Source organism: Phalacrocorax carbo, chromosome Z, assembly GCF_963921805.1.
Source record: "Phalacrocorax carbo chromosome Z, bPhaCar2.1, whole genome shotgun sequence".
Lineage (NCBI taxonomy): Eukaryota > Metazoa > Chordata > Aves > Suliformes > Phalacrocoracidae > Phalacrocorax > Phalacrocorax carbo.
In genome coordinates this window covers 40,420,222-40,438,121 of record NC_087548.1, presented here as the reverse complement: position 1 = coordinate 40,438,121, position 17,900 = coordinate 40,420,222, and the positions used below count along the sequence as shown (strand labels likewise).

The following is a 17,900-nucleotide window of genomic DNA, read 5'->3' as shown; positions in this document are numbered from 1 at the left end:
TAAAAAATGTTTTAATAATTTTTCTTGCCTGTTTGCACACTTAATTACTCTCTAATGAAGGTAACCAAAAGAAAAAAAATCTCTAGCTTCTATGAATCTGTGGGAATTTCCACCTAAAGACTTAGCGAACTTATTTCTACCAGAAAGTCCCACTCACCTACAATGGCTGAATGATTTCAATTCTGAAACTCATAGATTTATTTTTGACAATGTGGCATCAAATTGAATCAAAATATGAGGATATTACATCACAACACGATGCTTCAGCATCACCATGCACTGCTGCAACGTCAAGACTTGCAATGATGCCAACTTGTCTGGTATAAGTCCCACTGAAGAAAGGGGTGTGTTAATAGTGGTATCCTATCATCTGCTAAATTTAGGCGTCAGACAGCCTGCAACACCCACAGAGGTGGGAATAACAAATCAACTGTACTGAGGCTGATGATTTGTTGTTGGCACTTACAGTGAGCTCCATGTCCTCCTCCTCTTTTTCTTTCACTGGCTTCTCTGGTTCCTCTGGCTCCTTCTCTTGAAGATGGATCTCATTGGCCTGGGACATGTAAGGCATATCATCTTTGTTCTTGAACTCCAAGCTGAGGATTGAAGGAGGAAGTAGAATTCCTAGAATTACCTAAAGCAATAATAATGATAACAATAATCATCACAGTAAATAGATTACAATCATGATGGTTACTTAGTATCAAATGGAACAACTCCTTCAGGACATTTAGGAAAAGAATGATATGCATGCATGTGAGTTTCTATGACAATAGAATATTTGTTACCTGGGGTAACGTTTTCAGAGCTCCAGTGAAACAAGGCATGTAACTTCTATTAGCATTGCTGTGAGTGCTATGGCTAATTGCCTCTCTTAAATATTTATCACCTTGCTCATCAGATGCATATTGTTACATACCGGAATAGATTTACAATATATTACATCAGGTCAATGGCAGGTGGGACCATTGGGGTGTTCACATCTCAGACCTGAAAATTTCTGCATTTTTCATAATAGACAATATCAGTGTAAATGACACACAAGCAGTATTAATTTCTACAGAGAGAGTTAATAGGTCTTAAGCTCTCTGTGTTCATACTTAGTGCACACAGGCAGTCAAGGCATAAACATGTGTGGATCTGAGGAGGAAGGCAAAGCCAGCAACAGCAAATGCTGGTGTGCTTAGCTTTGTGGTCCCCTTAGGTTTTGGTTCAGTAACCTGGCAGCTGTGTAATGCTCATGTTAAAGCCAGCTCTTTCTTTTCTGCTTTCCCTCTGTTATGATGTGGGAGTGCAGAAACTATTAAAATTACCTTGTGTGGATATATGCAATGAACGATGCCTGGGGTTAAATCGGTAGTATAACTGAAGAGATATCATAATAATACAAAAAGAAGTGGCCAGTCTGTATTCACAAGCACAACAGCTTTCCCTGGTTTTGCTGTAATCTCATGGAAAATTATTTTGTTATAAACCTCTCCCTAAACGACAGTAAAACCAGATAGTTAGCTTGTTGGCAGGTCAGGGAGGTTAACTGCTTGTGCTCATCCTATTGACAGACAGTGTGTGAGCTGTTGAAACCATACAAAGCATCGCAATTTGGAGCAGTTAGCATATATGAGCACTGTGCACCAACCTTGGAAGAGCTGAACACCAGGCTGCCTGCCCTGCTCCTGCAATTGTCGCAAAAGGATGTGTCCAGGGAGAGGGGGTTATGGGCAGACCTGGCTTCCCAGAGAGGCTATTTTTGAGACCAGACAGTATTAACAATTTCCTCTCCCCCTCCCATTGGTGCTATACATCCCCGTCAAGACTCTAAAGAATTGCATTCAGCGTTCTTGCCATTTGCCAGTTTTGATGGGAGAAAATTGTTCATGGTAAATAATCCATGACTCATGTTTGCAAATTTATTTCTTTGCCATGCGGCCTCTTGCTCTTGTAGCTTGTAGCCTGCTTTAGCTTTAAACAGGCCCTGCTAATGAGCTCCAGTGAAATCAAACACAGTCTAGGAACTGAGTAAAGGATCCTTCTGAAGCCCTGATGTTACCAGAAGCTGAAAGGAAACAGAGTCTGTTACCTTCCGTTATTCATTGTGAAAAAAAGGTCTATTTTATGGCTTAAGAGATGCATGCTGCAAAGAAGAAAGCATGCAGTGGGAAAAGTGTTGCTGCACTGATCCCCGTCTAGCCAGGCTGAATACCTGCAAAGCCAAGCAGTGAAGAAGGCTGCAGTCCCTCTGAAGGGAAACAGGCCTGTGAGTTGAGTCAGAAAAATAGGTAGTAAAGATGTGTCCAAACATAAGAATGCTTTCTATCTGTAACTGGAACAATATTCATGCACAGCTCCTGCAGGAGGATGATGAGAGTGCTATCAGCCACTTATTCTGATTCATCACTATCACTGGATTAGATCCAGTATGATAATGATGCACATACTCATAAGCATTCTCGTATTACCAAACACCTTTTCACACAGCAAAACAGCTGAGCAATTACCACTTCTCAAACACATGACTAATGCAGGAGAGAGAAACCTTTCACTGAAAATATTTCTGTCATCTGGGAGGAAGAGGCAATTCCTGATTATGTACTGACTGGTGAGTATTGTGGTGAAGGTGAAATATGCCAGACCATGGACACAAATTCACCTCCCAGAATTCACCTTGCTCTGTTAGCATTTTCACTAACTGTGGAAATAAAGCTTAAACAGCTTTGAAAATTGAATTATCCTCTAGATCCTCTAGGGCAGTCCCTTCAGGTCAGTCATCTGGAAGATTGGCAGAGGATTGCAAGAAACTTTGTACTGCTGGGTTTGGCCTGTTCTGGGGAAGGGTGTTGGATCAGCACCTTTCACTAGTGCTTAGCTCACTTATGCCTCATTTTTTCTTTATTTATCTTTAAAAACCTTGGTTAACCTCAGGTAACCAGGCAGGGTGACATACTAACCTCCTGGCCCAATTCTTATTCTGATAACTGTCACTGATGCTGGAGACAACTTTGAGAAAGATGATGAAAAAACTAAGTAACGTGCTTTGAACTTGGGTTTGTGATAAGCTCCCTGCTGAAAAACTAAACACAGGAAGAATACCCCACCTAATGGCACTACCGATAAGCACCTGAAATATGGTTAATAGAGCTATTTATTACTGATTTGTTGTGAGGCCCTTCACCATCTATTAGAATTCCTCTGACTGTTACTCTCATTTTAAAACAGTGCTGACCTTTAGGCCAGAATTCTTGCGCATCCGGAGGCGACCCATCCACATGTCTGTGAGCAGCATTTGGCTGCAAGTGTGAGCAATGAAGTCCCTATGCTTGGCTGCCACTGCGAGCTGCAGGCATGTGGCATTGCTCCAGTTCTTCAGCTCGTAGGTCAGCAGTTTCATTGCCAGTTGCTCGTCCTGCTTGTACGATTGGTCCAACAGCTCCACCGCCAACTGGCCGAAGTCCCTGCAACAGAGGGACATTCGTTCATTCCCGTTAGCCCAAGCAGCCTGCTGTAGAAAACACCCCTCTGCAACTGACAGCCTCTGCAAAGAAGGCGTCATCTTCCATCATGCAAATCGTGATGTTGCCTGTACACATGGAAACCCACATTTTCAAATGTGAGTGGCTAATGATAGGCATATAAATAAGTGCCACAGCTTAGCAGTGATGAGCACCCACACCTACCAGCTGTCTGCTCCCACCTGCCTGCCCACCTCCCTGACATTTTCTAGCTGAAAACCTCTGGTTATCTGCAGCTTAGAGGACTGCTTCTATGCTGTTTGCCCATGGCTTCATGGTCAAGTCTTCTGGAAAAAGGAGCGTCCAACACCCTTTTTAAAATTCTGCATCTCAAACTTGTAACATCAGGAAAGATTATTATGGAATCTAGTGTCTTGGCTTGCTCACCTAAGTATGAGCTCTTGGCTAATTACCACTTCTGCCCAAATGTTATGTTTGTAAAGATTTCAACAATTATTCTTCTTGGGATGAACAGAGTGTCTTGAAAAAGCACAGAGAAAGGTTGTAGCCTGACTCATGACGCCTCAGGGAGAACATACAGACAATATAGATATTTCATTGCCTTCTTGACAACTTCTCATTTCAGAAGTTATACTGCTAGCAACTGCTTCTCTGGCAGAGAGAATGGTTTAAAAACCATTTAGACTTTCTCTAAAGGGACTACATTTTCCCTACATGTTAGAAATGAAAGTAAGGTACTGATAAGCAAATTTCAGGTAGGTTTAGCAGCCCCTCTCCCTTCTTTTTATTTTAAACAAATGAAAGTGTACATGAGAGAAAATTCACCTGGAATTATGGTTCAGCTCTTGGGATATGTCATCCACCATATCATTTTCTGATGCTTCGTGGGCCATGGCCTTGCAGAGTTTACATGCCACCAGTGCTTTAGCCATAGCCTCTTCCCCATGCTGCCAAAAGAAGAGGGCCATCTTCTGACGCTTCATCAGCACAGCCCACACCATCAGCTCATGGAATGGGAAGGGGAAATGATTGATCTCAGGATCATCCAAATCAATATCAACTTCTTCTTCTCTTTTTTTTGTTGTTTTCCTCCCTCGCCGCAAAGGAACATCATCCTGTGAGAATTGTAGACAATTTTTTTCACCAGTGAAGGAACTGAATTAATTCATACAATGCATTGGAGTCAGTACCAGAGAAGTCAAACATATTCCCTGCAGGCCAGCCCCTTCAGCTTTTTTTGACAAAATATTTAACACAGGAAAATGATGATAAAAGTATTGGTCCATGCACTGCAATTAAGAAGTCAGTAATCCCACACCTAAACACAGGGAAAAAGACTTTGGACTATCACTCTGAACTGTTTCTTCCTAAGAACACAGAGCACAATCACACAATATGCAGAACCATTAAAACAAAGAGTTCATACCAAATATAACATCTATTGTAATGCATCCGCCTTGTTCCACCTCCAGAAAGCACACATCCAGGGAGTGTTCTGGTCTGCTGAAGACTCCCTCCCTGCTTATTCTTGCTTTTTCTCTTTATCGTCTCACAAAAGTAGGAATCTCCTTTCTTCACTCCCATGCTGCCTTTGTATCCACGTTTATCCCTTCTTTCTCCAGCTCTTTGTTATTTCTATCGCCTTTAGTTTCTTTCCCATTTTAGCCTACTGCTTTTATCAGATAGGCTGACCTATTCTGGGCTGCATCCGTGGACAGCAAAATGAAAGTTGTTGTATAAAATAAACAAACAAGAAAACACTCTTATCTCCTTGAAGCATTGGGGTAGCCAAAAGTGTCAAAAAACCTGATAGAAATTTGGTCCATGTAAAGATTTCTGCATCAGTCTCTGCAACTGCTTCATTTCTCTGAACATGTTTAAAGTTATATAGTTATCTGACTGAAATTCTGCTTGGCCTGGCAGACTGAAACATTTTGTTTAATCTTCATGAAAAGAAAAATGATTTATAAAGGGGGCAGAGCCTTCTTTTCTCTTGTTTATCCACTGGAGTTTTATTAAGAAATGTTTCTCAGTCTGGCCCTTGTGTAAACAAGTTATCTGATGAAAAATACAATTTGTGTAGCACATTTCTCATACAAAACTTGAAAACAACTATTGGTGCCTTCATTACAATGAATTTAAACATTATCTTGATATAGCACATATTTGTCAAAGCAGGAAAAGACATTAAGATTCATCACAGGTCACCTACCTCCATTCCCAACAGTTTCAGGGCTTTTGGCTGTACAAAAAAGTTAGAAAAATGTTATTTCTCCCAGAAGAGTGATGAAAAACTTGCAACTATATGTGTATACATACATACATAAATACATGCATACATAAGTGTGTAACGTGATGTATAACGTATAATTTAGAGTAAATAATAGATAATAGAGTACAGATAATATATATGTAATGCAATGTAATATAATATAATATACAACTATATATCAATCAAATAGTTACATATATATATTTAATTCCACCTTGAGTTTGACCCTATTTCACCAAAATACATGACAGAAGACGTACATTTGGAATGAAGTACAAATTACAGCTGGTTTGGGGCTGTTCTAGTGGAAAAGAGATAGGAATGAATTTCTCTGGAGTACATCAATACTTTGGCCATTCTGCTGGCATACCTTTCTTGACTGTTGTAGAGATGCTCTGTGTGTTGATTCAGTATCTGTGAAATTGCTACCTAACTGCTTTTCCTGATGGACTGATTAAGGGAAGGAAGTTTCTCCAAGCAGCTACAATTACTACCTTTTCCCTCAAAAGTAAAGAATGGAAGTGCAGGAAAACAAACAAACCCATTTTAGGTGTTCAGCTGTAACTGTTTCACAGAGTTTCACAGGTGCCCTTTATAGCCACCGAGAGCAATATTCAATGACATGAATTACTAAAATCTGAACTGAGACAGCAAATGAACATGTGAGGTAAAAATAGGCAAAGGAAGAACTACAGATCTTACTGGGAGCAGTTGAGTGGATTTTTCTTAACGCTGTTTGGGTTGGTGGCATTACAGAATCATAGAATCATAGAATTATTAAGGTTGGAAAAGACCTCTAAGATCATCAAGTCCAACCACCAACGCAACACCACCATGCCTCCTAAACCATGCCCTGAAGTGCCACATCTACATGTTTTTTTGAACGCCTCCAGGGATGGTGGCTCCACCACCTCTCTGGGCAGCCTCTTCCAATGTCTGACCACTCTTCCAGTAAAGAAATTTTTCCCAACATCCAATCTGAACCTCCCCTGATGCAGCTTCAGGCCATTTCCTCTCGTTCTATCACTAGATACTTGGGAGAAGAGACCAACACCCACCTCACTGCAACCTCCTTTCAGGTAGTTGTAGAGAGCAATAAGGTCTCCCCTCAGCCTCCTCTTCTCCAGGCTAAACAGTCCCAGTTCCCTCAGCCACTCCTCATAAGACTTGTTCTCCCGACCCTTCACCAGCTTTGTTGCCCTTCTCTGGACACACTCCAGCACCTCAATGTCCCTCTTGTACTGAGGGGCCTAAAACTGAACACAGTATTTGAGGTGCGGCCTCACCAGTACTGAGTACAGGGGCACGATCACTTCCCTGCTCATGCTATGACAGGATGTTATATGCCTATGGATGACAATAAATATCTTTTATGTTTTAGAAAGATAGTAAACTTCCTTTGTATTCACAGTATTGTAATCTATGAAACATGAAAACCACAAAAACACTGGTGTTTTTGCCATGAGCTTACTACTCAGCTGGAGCCACATCCAGACGATAAAGCCAATTTTGAGTTACAGGTTTCTTTGCCCTGATACCTTCAGGCCACAATCAAGAAGATGAGACATGAGACTGGAAATGCATCTATCAAAACAGAAGTTTTTTCAAGTCTAACTCAGGTGCCCTATGGTATTATCAGTACAGGTCAAAAAACTTTTTTCAAAAGTTGTGGATACTCAGAGATTTTAGAGCCATAGGAGACTGTTTTATGTCCTGGTCTCATCAGGGCAGCAGAACCTAATAATTTTTTTCATTAAATTAATTAAATAATGTAGCTTGTATTAGTGGCTGGCTTGTGGTGTGTTGTGGTGAAATAGCTGCTATGTACATAATGGAAATGAATCTGTAGACTGAATAGCGTGTGCACGTGGATCCCCCCGGCCAGGACCATCTAAGAAGCTATGGTAATCTCTGCCAGTTGGTGCAGTCACACAGATGGCAAATAGCTTGCTCCTTACCCTCTTGGGCCCAAATAAATTGTGGTACAGTGTTCTGAACCGCTTTCGGGTGTAATTGCAGCGATATGCTCCTCCCATCAGGTACTCTATCACCAAACCAATATCAATCAGACTTATCCGATAATCAGGAGGTAAGTTTCCCTGCGATGAAATTAAGAAGGATGGTGGGGAGGAAAAAATGCTTATTACTGGCATTGTTAAATATACTTTATAATGATGTTAGAATAAAACAAATTAAATAGTTAAAAACAGGAATGTATTATTATGCTGGTTAATTAATTCACCTTAAAATAGATCCAACCGAAACCTGGATATTCTCGCTTGGAAAGAAGACATAAGTTAAATAAGAAGGTGAAGAACTTGGAAGTAAGAGAAGATAATGTCAGTACACAGTACTCATATTCTTCAGCTGGGGAAACAAGGAACACAACTGCAGAACAAAAAGCACGAGGATCAGCACACTTAATAGGTCAGGCACAGTTGCTGGACTCTAGTCCTGCAAGATAGCACCTTTTCTGCACCATCTATCCCCCACAGCTCTTGACCTGACATCTCATGTTTCTGCTGGCATCTCTTTGGACTGCCTTATATGCGCTGCCAAGGCACCATGAAGTGACATCGTGCAATATCATTTATTCACATGGAACCAGCTCCTGTGTGTGATCTTCCCATCCTGCAGTGTTTCCTTCCCATGTTCCAGAATGGAAGGGCAGGGGGAAAGAGCTGTGTTATCTACTCTAGAGGACTTAGTGCATGAGTTGCTAGAGGCAAGGAGAGTCTGTTAGCATTTGTTCTTGGGCATATGCACAAATAAACACATATCTGCTTAAATTCCACACCTAGTAAGAGGAAAGCATCTGTATGTATGAAACTTAAGTATTAAAGCTGTAATAAACAAAATATCTGCAGCTAATTCTTTGGGGTTTTGCTCAAGAAGAAAACTACAGACCCTGCAATATTCCTAGATGGTCCCTCCTTGAACTCCTACCATATTTTACTGAAAGCACCTCTAAGCACAGTAATCCTGCTATGTAATTTCCAGCAGTGCCAGCGAGATTGTCTCCCAAGAGGTGAACTCTGCTTGTGGAAAGGGTCATTAGTAGGATCCTGGAAAAGACATCTGCATACTTGCTCTTCCATTTCTTTCCCTTTCTTATCCTCTGTTAAATATAATGTATATACAATGCCTTCAGCACGCATCTTTTATTTTGAAGGGGAAAAGAATGATAAGTATGTCCATGTCTTATCACCCTCACTTTGTGAACTCCCTTGCACTTGTCTTCTTTCTTTTCATTGTCAAGCCTGAAAATGGCAACACAGGTCATGGGTTCTCCAATACTTATGGCCTGCAAAGCTATGAAGAAAGACCTCAGTAACAGATTGTCTTTTACTGCATATAAATCTGAGTTTGCCTTTGAGTTAACTGGGCGATTCTATTCTCCTGTAGCAGTAAGCCTGATGCAACACCTGTCAGGCCAGAACAATTTCAGGGTAGGCTGGTCTCACGGATGTGCCAGTGAAGTGCTCTAGGGGGTTTCTGGTGATGGAAGAACAAAACCCTGTCATGGGCACATCTCTTTTATCATTCCCCTCTGGGAACTCCACAGGGAAAATTCTGATCCCTTTACAGGAGGAAACAGCTAATGGGAAGGGAATGCCCCTGAATGAAAGTTTGCCTCCTTCTCTAAATCACTGCCTCCGAACTGTTCAGATGACAATTTATGGTTCAGCGAGCAGTTCCCTACCAGAAAAGAAGGCATGATCCAGCAAACTTTGAATAGGTCACCCAGATCTAGAGATCTCATTAAGAATCCTGCAGATTTACAGAAACCTCTCTGTCCTATATGTCACTGTGCAAGAGATGTGATTACAAATTAAAGGTGGAAAGAGAGGCAAATTATACTTCTGTGAACTGAGAGAAGTAGCCTTAGAAAGAGAGACAATTACTCTAGTGAAAAATTAACTTGCAAAGTCAACATTGCAGAAGGACCAGGAAATTGTAATTGTTAGCTTCAAAATTTTTCAGTGCACTGTAATAAAATAATATTTTCTATAGTAAATACAGCATAGATTACAGTTAGCCTGTAGCTCTTTTTATGTGGTCATCAAAAGAAGGCTACTAATTCACATAGAGCAATTTTATGACTGCCATATCTTGCTGGAAATACCTGCATGTCTGCAGATATCTGACTGGCTTCTCTGCAGATATGCTTATTAGATTCAGAGCAGAAAAACACTAATGGAGAGCAGATGGCAACTGGTTCTGCAGAGGAGATAAAATGGATGGAAAGATCCTCCTTCCTCTTCTACTTCAGCCAGGAAAAGCAATGCTTATTTCCCTCCCTGCTCACTGTGGTACAAACAGCACGCTGGAAGGCTGAGGAAGGAGAGGGGGAGGTAGTGCTGTGGTGCACCATGCCTAGCAATGGGCTGGGATTCAAAGTGACAGAAGATCAAGCAAATTTAGTGGCAAAAGGTGAGCTGCCAACTTTCAGTAATATCCCTTAGCATACCCTTTTGCACTCTTCCTACTCTTGGCTAATTTGATGGGTGGGGGAATCACTATGATTTGCAGGAATGCATATTAGCTTTGTTTATTTGAACCCAGTCATTTTTATTCTGAACTGTTTAAAGAAAAATAATGTAAACCTAAAAATTAAATCCTGCTAGGGTTTTGTTTGTTTGTTTCCCAGAATGTCCTTCTATCTCCAGAATGATTAAGGCAATGATAGTTTTACTAGAACAAGGATGAAGGCACTGGCAGAAGTGGGAGTTCTAGCTCCAAGCCAGCGTTGTAGTTCTTCAACAGACTCCTGCTGCCTTAATGTAAGATACTAAACTGAATACTTTGATATTAGCAAGTGGCAAAAAAATATTTAAGCCATTAAGAAAGCACATCAGGCATCAGGGTGCTGCATGTGTTAGAAAGCGTGAGTTTCTCGATATAGTTCTTCTGATTTCTAAGATTTCTTAAACGGATCTAGATAAAAAATTTCCAATATAGTAATAAAAAATGCATCTAAACCTCCCAGATAATACTGAAACACTTTACTAAAGGAAACTCACAAATTCACAGCAGAAATACACATTTTATAGACATACACGTATGTATGGCTCCATGCTAATGCACAATTACTTTTCTGAAGTGAGCAGTCCTGGTAAAGCCAATTGAGCCATCCTTGTGAGAGGAGTTATACATGTGGCAAAGCATCTGCCATATCAGCAGACACTTTGAACTACCCTGGCGGTAGTGAGTCTGCTTGTAAATGAAGCACAGTGGTGCAAGTGGGTCAGAACCCCTCCAAGAACAGCAAAAATTTGGATGGGCTAATTCTAGTATAGCCAGGGTGGTCAGGAATGACCAAGGAGAAGGTTTGATTTTTGTATGTGATAGGTATCCTAGTTAATAATCAACTAACCTTTAAATGTTGGGACAAGCTCTTCAGTGCTAATGCATTATTCTTTTTGTGGATAAGCTTCAACTTTAAACTGTAGGTAATCAATTATAGTGTTTTTTCACTTCAAGTGTAGCAGATACCAAGCCCCTGATTTTGCATGCTGTGTTAAAAATAATACTTTAAAAATTCTGCATATTGCTTGTTAGTTTTCTGGAAATGTAGACACACAGTGGCAGATCAAAATAAATATCTTTGAAAACTTATATCATCCCAGAGCGGGATTAAGATATATTGATTAGATAGAGGTTTTTGATTAAAGAAAAAATTAATACGCGATTTCTACTGATCTTCATTAGCTAGTGGAGCCAGGGAATGCTTTTTGAAAAACAACCTGTAGAGGGCAACCTCCACTTACAGACGATGTCAAACACGGTCACTGTTTCTTCCTGTTTAGTCTGCCTACATCGGTTTGTACGGTCTAGGGAAGGAAGTCAACCCTGTACGTTAAATTCTGTACCCTTGGCATACAAAAGGGTCAGGAGACGTCAAGAAGGCCATGATGCAAACGATGCCGGCAGATTTGTCCCCGTGTGTAGTTTTGGAATTGAGAGGATCAAACAGAGTTATGAGCACAGTTGTCTTTAAAGCAGAGTTGTTAAGAAGTGCTTTATCTTGTTAATATATGCAGAAATTAAGTGTGCTCTGATTACTGTAAATTCTTTAAGACAGTGTCTCCAGGCCTTTACAATATGCTGCCCAGACTAGCAGTCTTCACAGCGATATTTAGAAATCCGAAGAGAAAATAAATTGTCGTTTTATATATTTGTACATGTGTGTGCACGTGTCTGTAAGCTGCCACAAACAGGATGTATTAATGTGACTTCTCTTTTTCAAATCCTTTGTTATATTAAGCAGGAGGTGGTCCTTCAAACAAAAAACTCCCTTCTAGTGATTTATGCAGCTGTGAAATACAACAGTAGTAAATTAAATAATGCTTCTATGATTAGTAAGCATCCATTTTCTATTTGAGAATTCACAGATGCAGATACAAATAACTTTTTATAGCGTACACCCTTTTAAATATTGCAGGATTTAAAAGTGGGATGTATGCATAAAAAGCACAAAGTATTCATATCCTTTAAGTGTTGTCTCAAGGTGACAGACTGAATTTTTTGTATTTATATTTTGTGATACTGTAAATAATTCTGAGGGGTTAGGTATCTGGCAACAAAATATATATAAACTCAAAAAACCAGCATCAGCAGTGTGGTCTGCTTTTCATTCATGGTGGGCCACTTAACTGTCAAATAGTGATGTCCATTAAGAAGTTACTTCCATGGAGGTGTTTTCATTTAAACTGTTGTCAGATCTGCTGACTGATTTACAGTTTGGTTAAGTGGTAAGGGATCTGCTCAGGTGGCAGGGCTATACCGAGCTGTCACTTTTCTCCAAACTTTTCTCCAAGTGAACTGTGGTTGTTCCTCATCACTGACAAAATGAGAAACACAGCCCCACAGGTGCAGTTTTTTGATGAAGGTGCTAGAGGGCTGCACCAGGCTGTTTGTTTTTAAAGCCCTTAAATATATTCTAATAAAGTACACATTGACTTCATGTAGTGGGAATTGCTGGAGACTTTAGATATGGGCAGAGGAAAGAAGGATGAATTTATGGACAAATGACCATCACCTAACATTTAGCAATCACCAAGGAACAAATAATGTCATTAAATATAGTGCAAATTTATTTAATGCCAATGTCTATTAATATATACGTCTGAGTACTGATCATCTTTGTCTATTTTGATGGCTTTTCTTCAAGAGCTCCTTTAAATATACATCTTTTGTTAGGTACCCAGAAAATGATATCGTTATATTTAGTCACCTACCATACAAAATCGCTATGTCGTTGAAGGAGGACTAGGAAAGGTGATGCTGGGGGAGATAAGGAGTTTGAAAAGGAATATATTTTGGAGTAAGAAGACAGGTGATGCTTGTTTCAAGCTCTTATAGGCACATAAATAACTGCATATTCAGTTAAAAAGAAAAGCCTGGTAATTTCGGCTCCAAGAGAACTAGCCAGTCTAAATGAATTCTAGCTTTACTCTGCTCCATCCAAGGGGATTTGTGCATAAGAACAGTTTCAGTTTCTTCTGTAGGCATTTCACACTTTCCAATGGTCAATTAATATACTATATATAATTGAACAGTGATGATACCATGTAACACACTGACCAAAGAAAGCCACCAGAACCTCCCCAAACCAACTACTGTTGCATTATTTAACAGAAAGATGAGATATGAAGCATTGCCACTCCACTCCCCTAATTGCCTTTGGTTCTGCTCAGCTGTCAGTGACAGCAGAAATGACTAAAACCTGTGCTCTTACAAAAGATCTCCATTCCTTTTTCAATCTTCTACCTAGTCCCATGTACAGAAATATCCTTTCTCAAGTATGCTGCCCTTGAGGTCTGTCTTACATAATGAGCAAGGTTGTAATCTGCACATGCTTTGGGAGAATATTCAAGCTGATGAGGTCAGTTGCAGACTCAATCTCCTTACTGGATCCATATATTTAGAGAATAAGGGATTTTCGTTCATTGCTGCTGCTGTAACACTTTTAATCCTGAATATATTTCTAAAGGTATTTGGTATCTTCTTCCTGTTACTATACCTTTCTGTGTTTCTGTCCTGCCCTCTTAATGGCTCTTTATAATTCAAGATGCTTGAAATTAACTTAATAAGGCAGCAGGGGAAATCTGCACTACTTCTTTTTGTTTATTTCTGCTGAGGAACATGGTACAATATACCACACAACACAGAACAAGGAACTGTTTCAACAAACTAGGATCCAGCACAAGGATAGGGCTATTTTACAGGCTCAGAAGTAAACTAACAACATGGAAATTAGCTTTGACAATAGTTGCAGGTATGGAAAAATACAGATAACAGCATAAATGCACAGTATGTAAGAGTCTACAATTATGCTAGCAGTAGCACTATTACCCAGGCATCTAAACCACAGAGAAAGCAAGCCAAATAACTTGCTAATTGTGCTTTGTATGCAAAAGGTTAATATTCAATACATACAAACAGGACATTCTGTAACAGCAGGGGAATGAGAAGGCTCTGACTGAAAGCTCATGCAAAACAGAGATTGTATCTAGCTACAAAAAGCAATCATAGCATTATCTCCAACCTACCGTCTACTGGACTCTTACCTTTTTGACATCCCTGACTAGATGATACAGAGTGTTGGATGGTCCATGTCTCTGCAAAGGACAAATAAAGAAGAATAAAATAGCTTTGCATTCACTATCCAAAGACCTGCAAGATGTAAATGCTGAAATGGTTTTCTTACCCTAGCAGTTTAAAAATCAGGCAACTGAGAGCATTTCAATTGTACAGTGTTATCAATTAAAAAAAATTAAATCAATTATAAAAGCATTACGTTGCCGGACTTCTCTTTTGTACAAAACACTTCGGTAAGCAAACTGGATGAAAACGAAGGTCCTATATACCAGATTAGGCTGCTCACTTAGGCAAAGCAGGAGCCCAGCAAAGCAGGAGCCCAGCACAACACAGCCTCTGGGGGAGAGTTGAAAGAAAAACAGCTGCTTAAGTGTCAGCCTTCCTGCACTCAAGATCTCCACTTGCACCATTGGCGCCTCAGAGAACCCCTGAGCCTGACATTGCATCTAGGCTGTCTTGTCCGAAGGCCACCAACAGCATCCACAGACTGAATTTGTCCAATCTTCTTTTGACTTCACCTGACATGCAAAACATTCTGCAGCAGACTCCCACCATTTCAATTATACGTTATGTGGAGAAGTACTTTCTTTTCTGTTGTGTTTTTGACTGTTGCTGGTATTTTAAGAGACTTTTATGAAAGATCTCCTTGGCTGTAACTGGTGATAGATAAGACCACTGCATATGTGCAGAATCAGAGTTCCCGTATACACATTGCTCTGCACTTGCCAAAAAATTTATTGTAACCTCCATCACTGAGCATGATGAGACTTGCCTGTGATTCTTCATATGCTGCTTCAGATTTGCCTACCCTGAGTGATGCTAAATTACCTGCAAACCCTGTCGGTTCAGTAGTTACTATTTTTCAGATCATGTCTAAACAGGCTGAACAGCGGTGGATCTAGGACAGGGTCTTGGACGACCTTGGTCATAATGTCCTTTTGTGGTGAGAGCAGACCATGTATTCCTACTGTCTGTTTTCTATCCTTCAAGTATTTTTTAAACAACAAAAGCCCCTTATCTTCTAAGCCATGACAGCTAAATCTCTTTAATAACCTTTGAGGTTTTCAAATACTGTCAAACAGGGTTTGCAGAAACAGGTGGACCAAGTGCAACATCCTTATTCTCCTGCATGTTGACTTGAGAAATGCTAACAGATTTCTAAGGCTTAACATTTTCCTACAGAAGCCAGGTAAACTCTTTCTTGACAGAACACTGATCCTCTTGTCTATTAATTCTATTATTGTATTTTTACAGATTTACCACAACAGATGTCAGATTCACTGGTTTGTAGCTTCCCAGGCCACTCTCAGGTCTTATGTTGAAATTTGGTGTTTTTTAACTGGCCTTGTAATTTTTTTGGCTATTACGGATGCATTAGGTAACATATCATAATTGGTAGTTTAGGCATGTCACAGCCCGGCTCTTCTGGAACTCTTGCATGAATAATTCATGGTCGTTTCTACAGCTCACAATAAATTTGTTCAAAAAGGCCTTCTTTTAGCTGTAAAACTGAAGAATTTCCTCAAACTTACTCCCTGTAAAAACTGGCTTTGGTACCAGAACTACAATGCTTATATCTGTAGCAAGAAACTCACAGGCTTTCTGTTCTAGTTGATAGGCAAAGTTTAAGTCAATCAAAGATCAGATGGGAATCTGTCTCAAGGGTTGCATGGATACATGATCCTCTGTATTTTGCACAAATTATTTTCATGTTTGTTATTTTTGAGAGACTGACTTCTGGTCACCATCAGTGTGAAACATCTCTGGATACAGCCCAGTGCAGCAGCTTAAGATGGCAGGGCTTTTAAAAGTACTGGCAGAAAAAAACTTTTTGAAAAGGGCTATGCACTATATCACAACCTCTCTCCAACAGACAGAACTAGCAATCGTAAGAACTAGACAATGCTTTGAGACTTTTTCCATACCACTTCAGCAATTTGAACTTACTGGTTTCTCTCAGAAGGCAATAATGATGTGAACGCTGGAATGTGTTTTGCAGTTCAGAAATCAGAAGCGATTAGGACCTCTGCAGTTTTATGTTCATTTTAAGGGCAAAGTTCTAAAACTTGCAAACAAGCTTTTAAAAGTCAAAACTATAATTTTTGGAACATTCAGTGAGGACATAGGGAAGCACTTCACTGTAATAGCCCTCCTGAAATCATCAGACTTCACCTTTAACTTCAGAATATTATCCCAAGAAGTTTGCTTCCATTTGTGTTCTAGTGGCTGAGTTTGATTAACAGTTGCAAGATTTTTCTGAAACCATAAGGGCTTATACTGTCAGGAATCATATACCACAACCCTACAGGTCTTAACTTGCCAGTTACTGTCTTCCAGCCAGATCTATCATACTGGAATTACAATGACCAGAAATCAGCCAGTACTGTGTGGGGCTTAATCCGTGCCTTACAAAATCCAAACAGCAGATTACATGGGCAAGGCACAGTGTTCCATATGTGAGAGACAAAGCTAGGAGACAATGTGGACTTCTAACATGGAAAATTTCCGCAGCAGGTGTTGGATGCCTTACGCATCATCATGTCATTGTAATATGAGTGGGAGCTAGAACAATGAATATAGAGATAGAAAATTTGCCTTAATTTGGCCCTACCGTATTGTACAATTCCTCTAGCCGGGAGATGGTGAGAAAACGATGCATGCTTACTCCATTTTCTATGAGTAATTTCACAAAATCCACTCTGTCCAACACCAGTGCATCCAGCATTGCTTGCTCAAGGGAGCCCACCTGCAAAGCAAGTGATTAATTCAGGCTGTTCCTGGGCATCACAGGCTGTATTCGACTGGTCCAATCACCCTGGCACAAGCACAGAATCCTGACAAAATTCTGAGGCTTGCTCTGCTAAGCTTAAAATGGGATAATCACAGTTTTAGTCTATATTTGTTTCCCTAATTCAGGGCCGCATTTCAAAAATGAGTGTCGGAGTGTTAAGATTAACATACTCTAGGAAATTCAGATTAGGGCCAAGGAACTGGAACCCAGGAAACTGATGACTATACCTCCACACTATTCACCATCTCATTATTATCTGTATTTCTCACTTTCCTGACAAACATTTTATTTATATTGGGTATATTTGTTATGTGCACACACACTCACTTTAATTGTCTCTTTACTAGCCTTTTCCTCGGGTTATGGTGTGGAAAATCAGTGAAACTTTGACACCCAGGAAGCAGAAATAGCTTCACAAACAGCATTTCTTGGAAAGGCCAAATGCAAGATGTCTTCTTAAGCAAAACCTTTCCCTTTCTATCTCTTGCAGGTTGGGGGGTAGTTAGAACGATGAGAAATTATCTCATACTTCCAGCTTTTAGCTTGCAAAATGATTGCAGCTTGCAGTATTTATGTATAGTTTTGCTATGATGTGATGATGGAGTGATAACAACAAGGACAGTGTACTACCGTTAAAATCCCTCCTATGTTTTGATGCATACTTATGCCCAATACTGAAAACAAGATAAATAGTCCTGTTCACTCCATAGCTAAAAAGGCAAGGATTTTTTGAAACTAGCTTTAAGGGCAGCAAACTCCAGAAACT

General features: G+C 40.0%; 1 protein-coding gene across 1 annotated transcript in view; it reads right to left on the bottom strand.

The window, feature by feature from the left end:
• Window positions 1-17,900, bottom strand: part of TRPM3 (transient receptor potential cation channel subfamily M member 3) — a 154,160-nt gene that overhangs the window by 45,721 nt on the left and 90,539 nt on the right. Inside the window, exons 9-15 of the mRNA XM_064438346.1 lie at window positions 16,955-17,089; window positions 14,313-14,363; window positions 7,698-7,838; window positions 5,680-5,709; window positions 4,293-4,582; window positions 3,221-3,449; window positions 467-634 (exon numbers count right to left, since the gene is read on the bottom strand). Coding sequence (XP_064294416.1) covers window positions 467-634; window positions 3,221-3,449; window positions 4,293-4,582; window positions 5,680-5,709; window positions 7,698-7,838; window positions 14,313-14,363; window positions 16,955-17,089 — 1,044 coding nt within the window. The remainder of the gene's footprint in view (window positions 1-466; window positions 635-3,220; window positions 3,450-4,292; window positions 4,583-5,679; window positions 5,710-7,697; window positions 7,839-14,312; window positions 14,364-16,954; window positions 17,090-17,900) is intronic.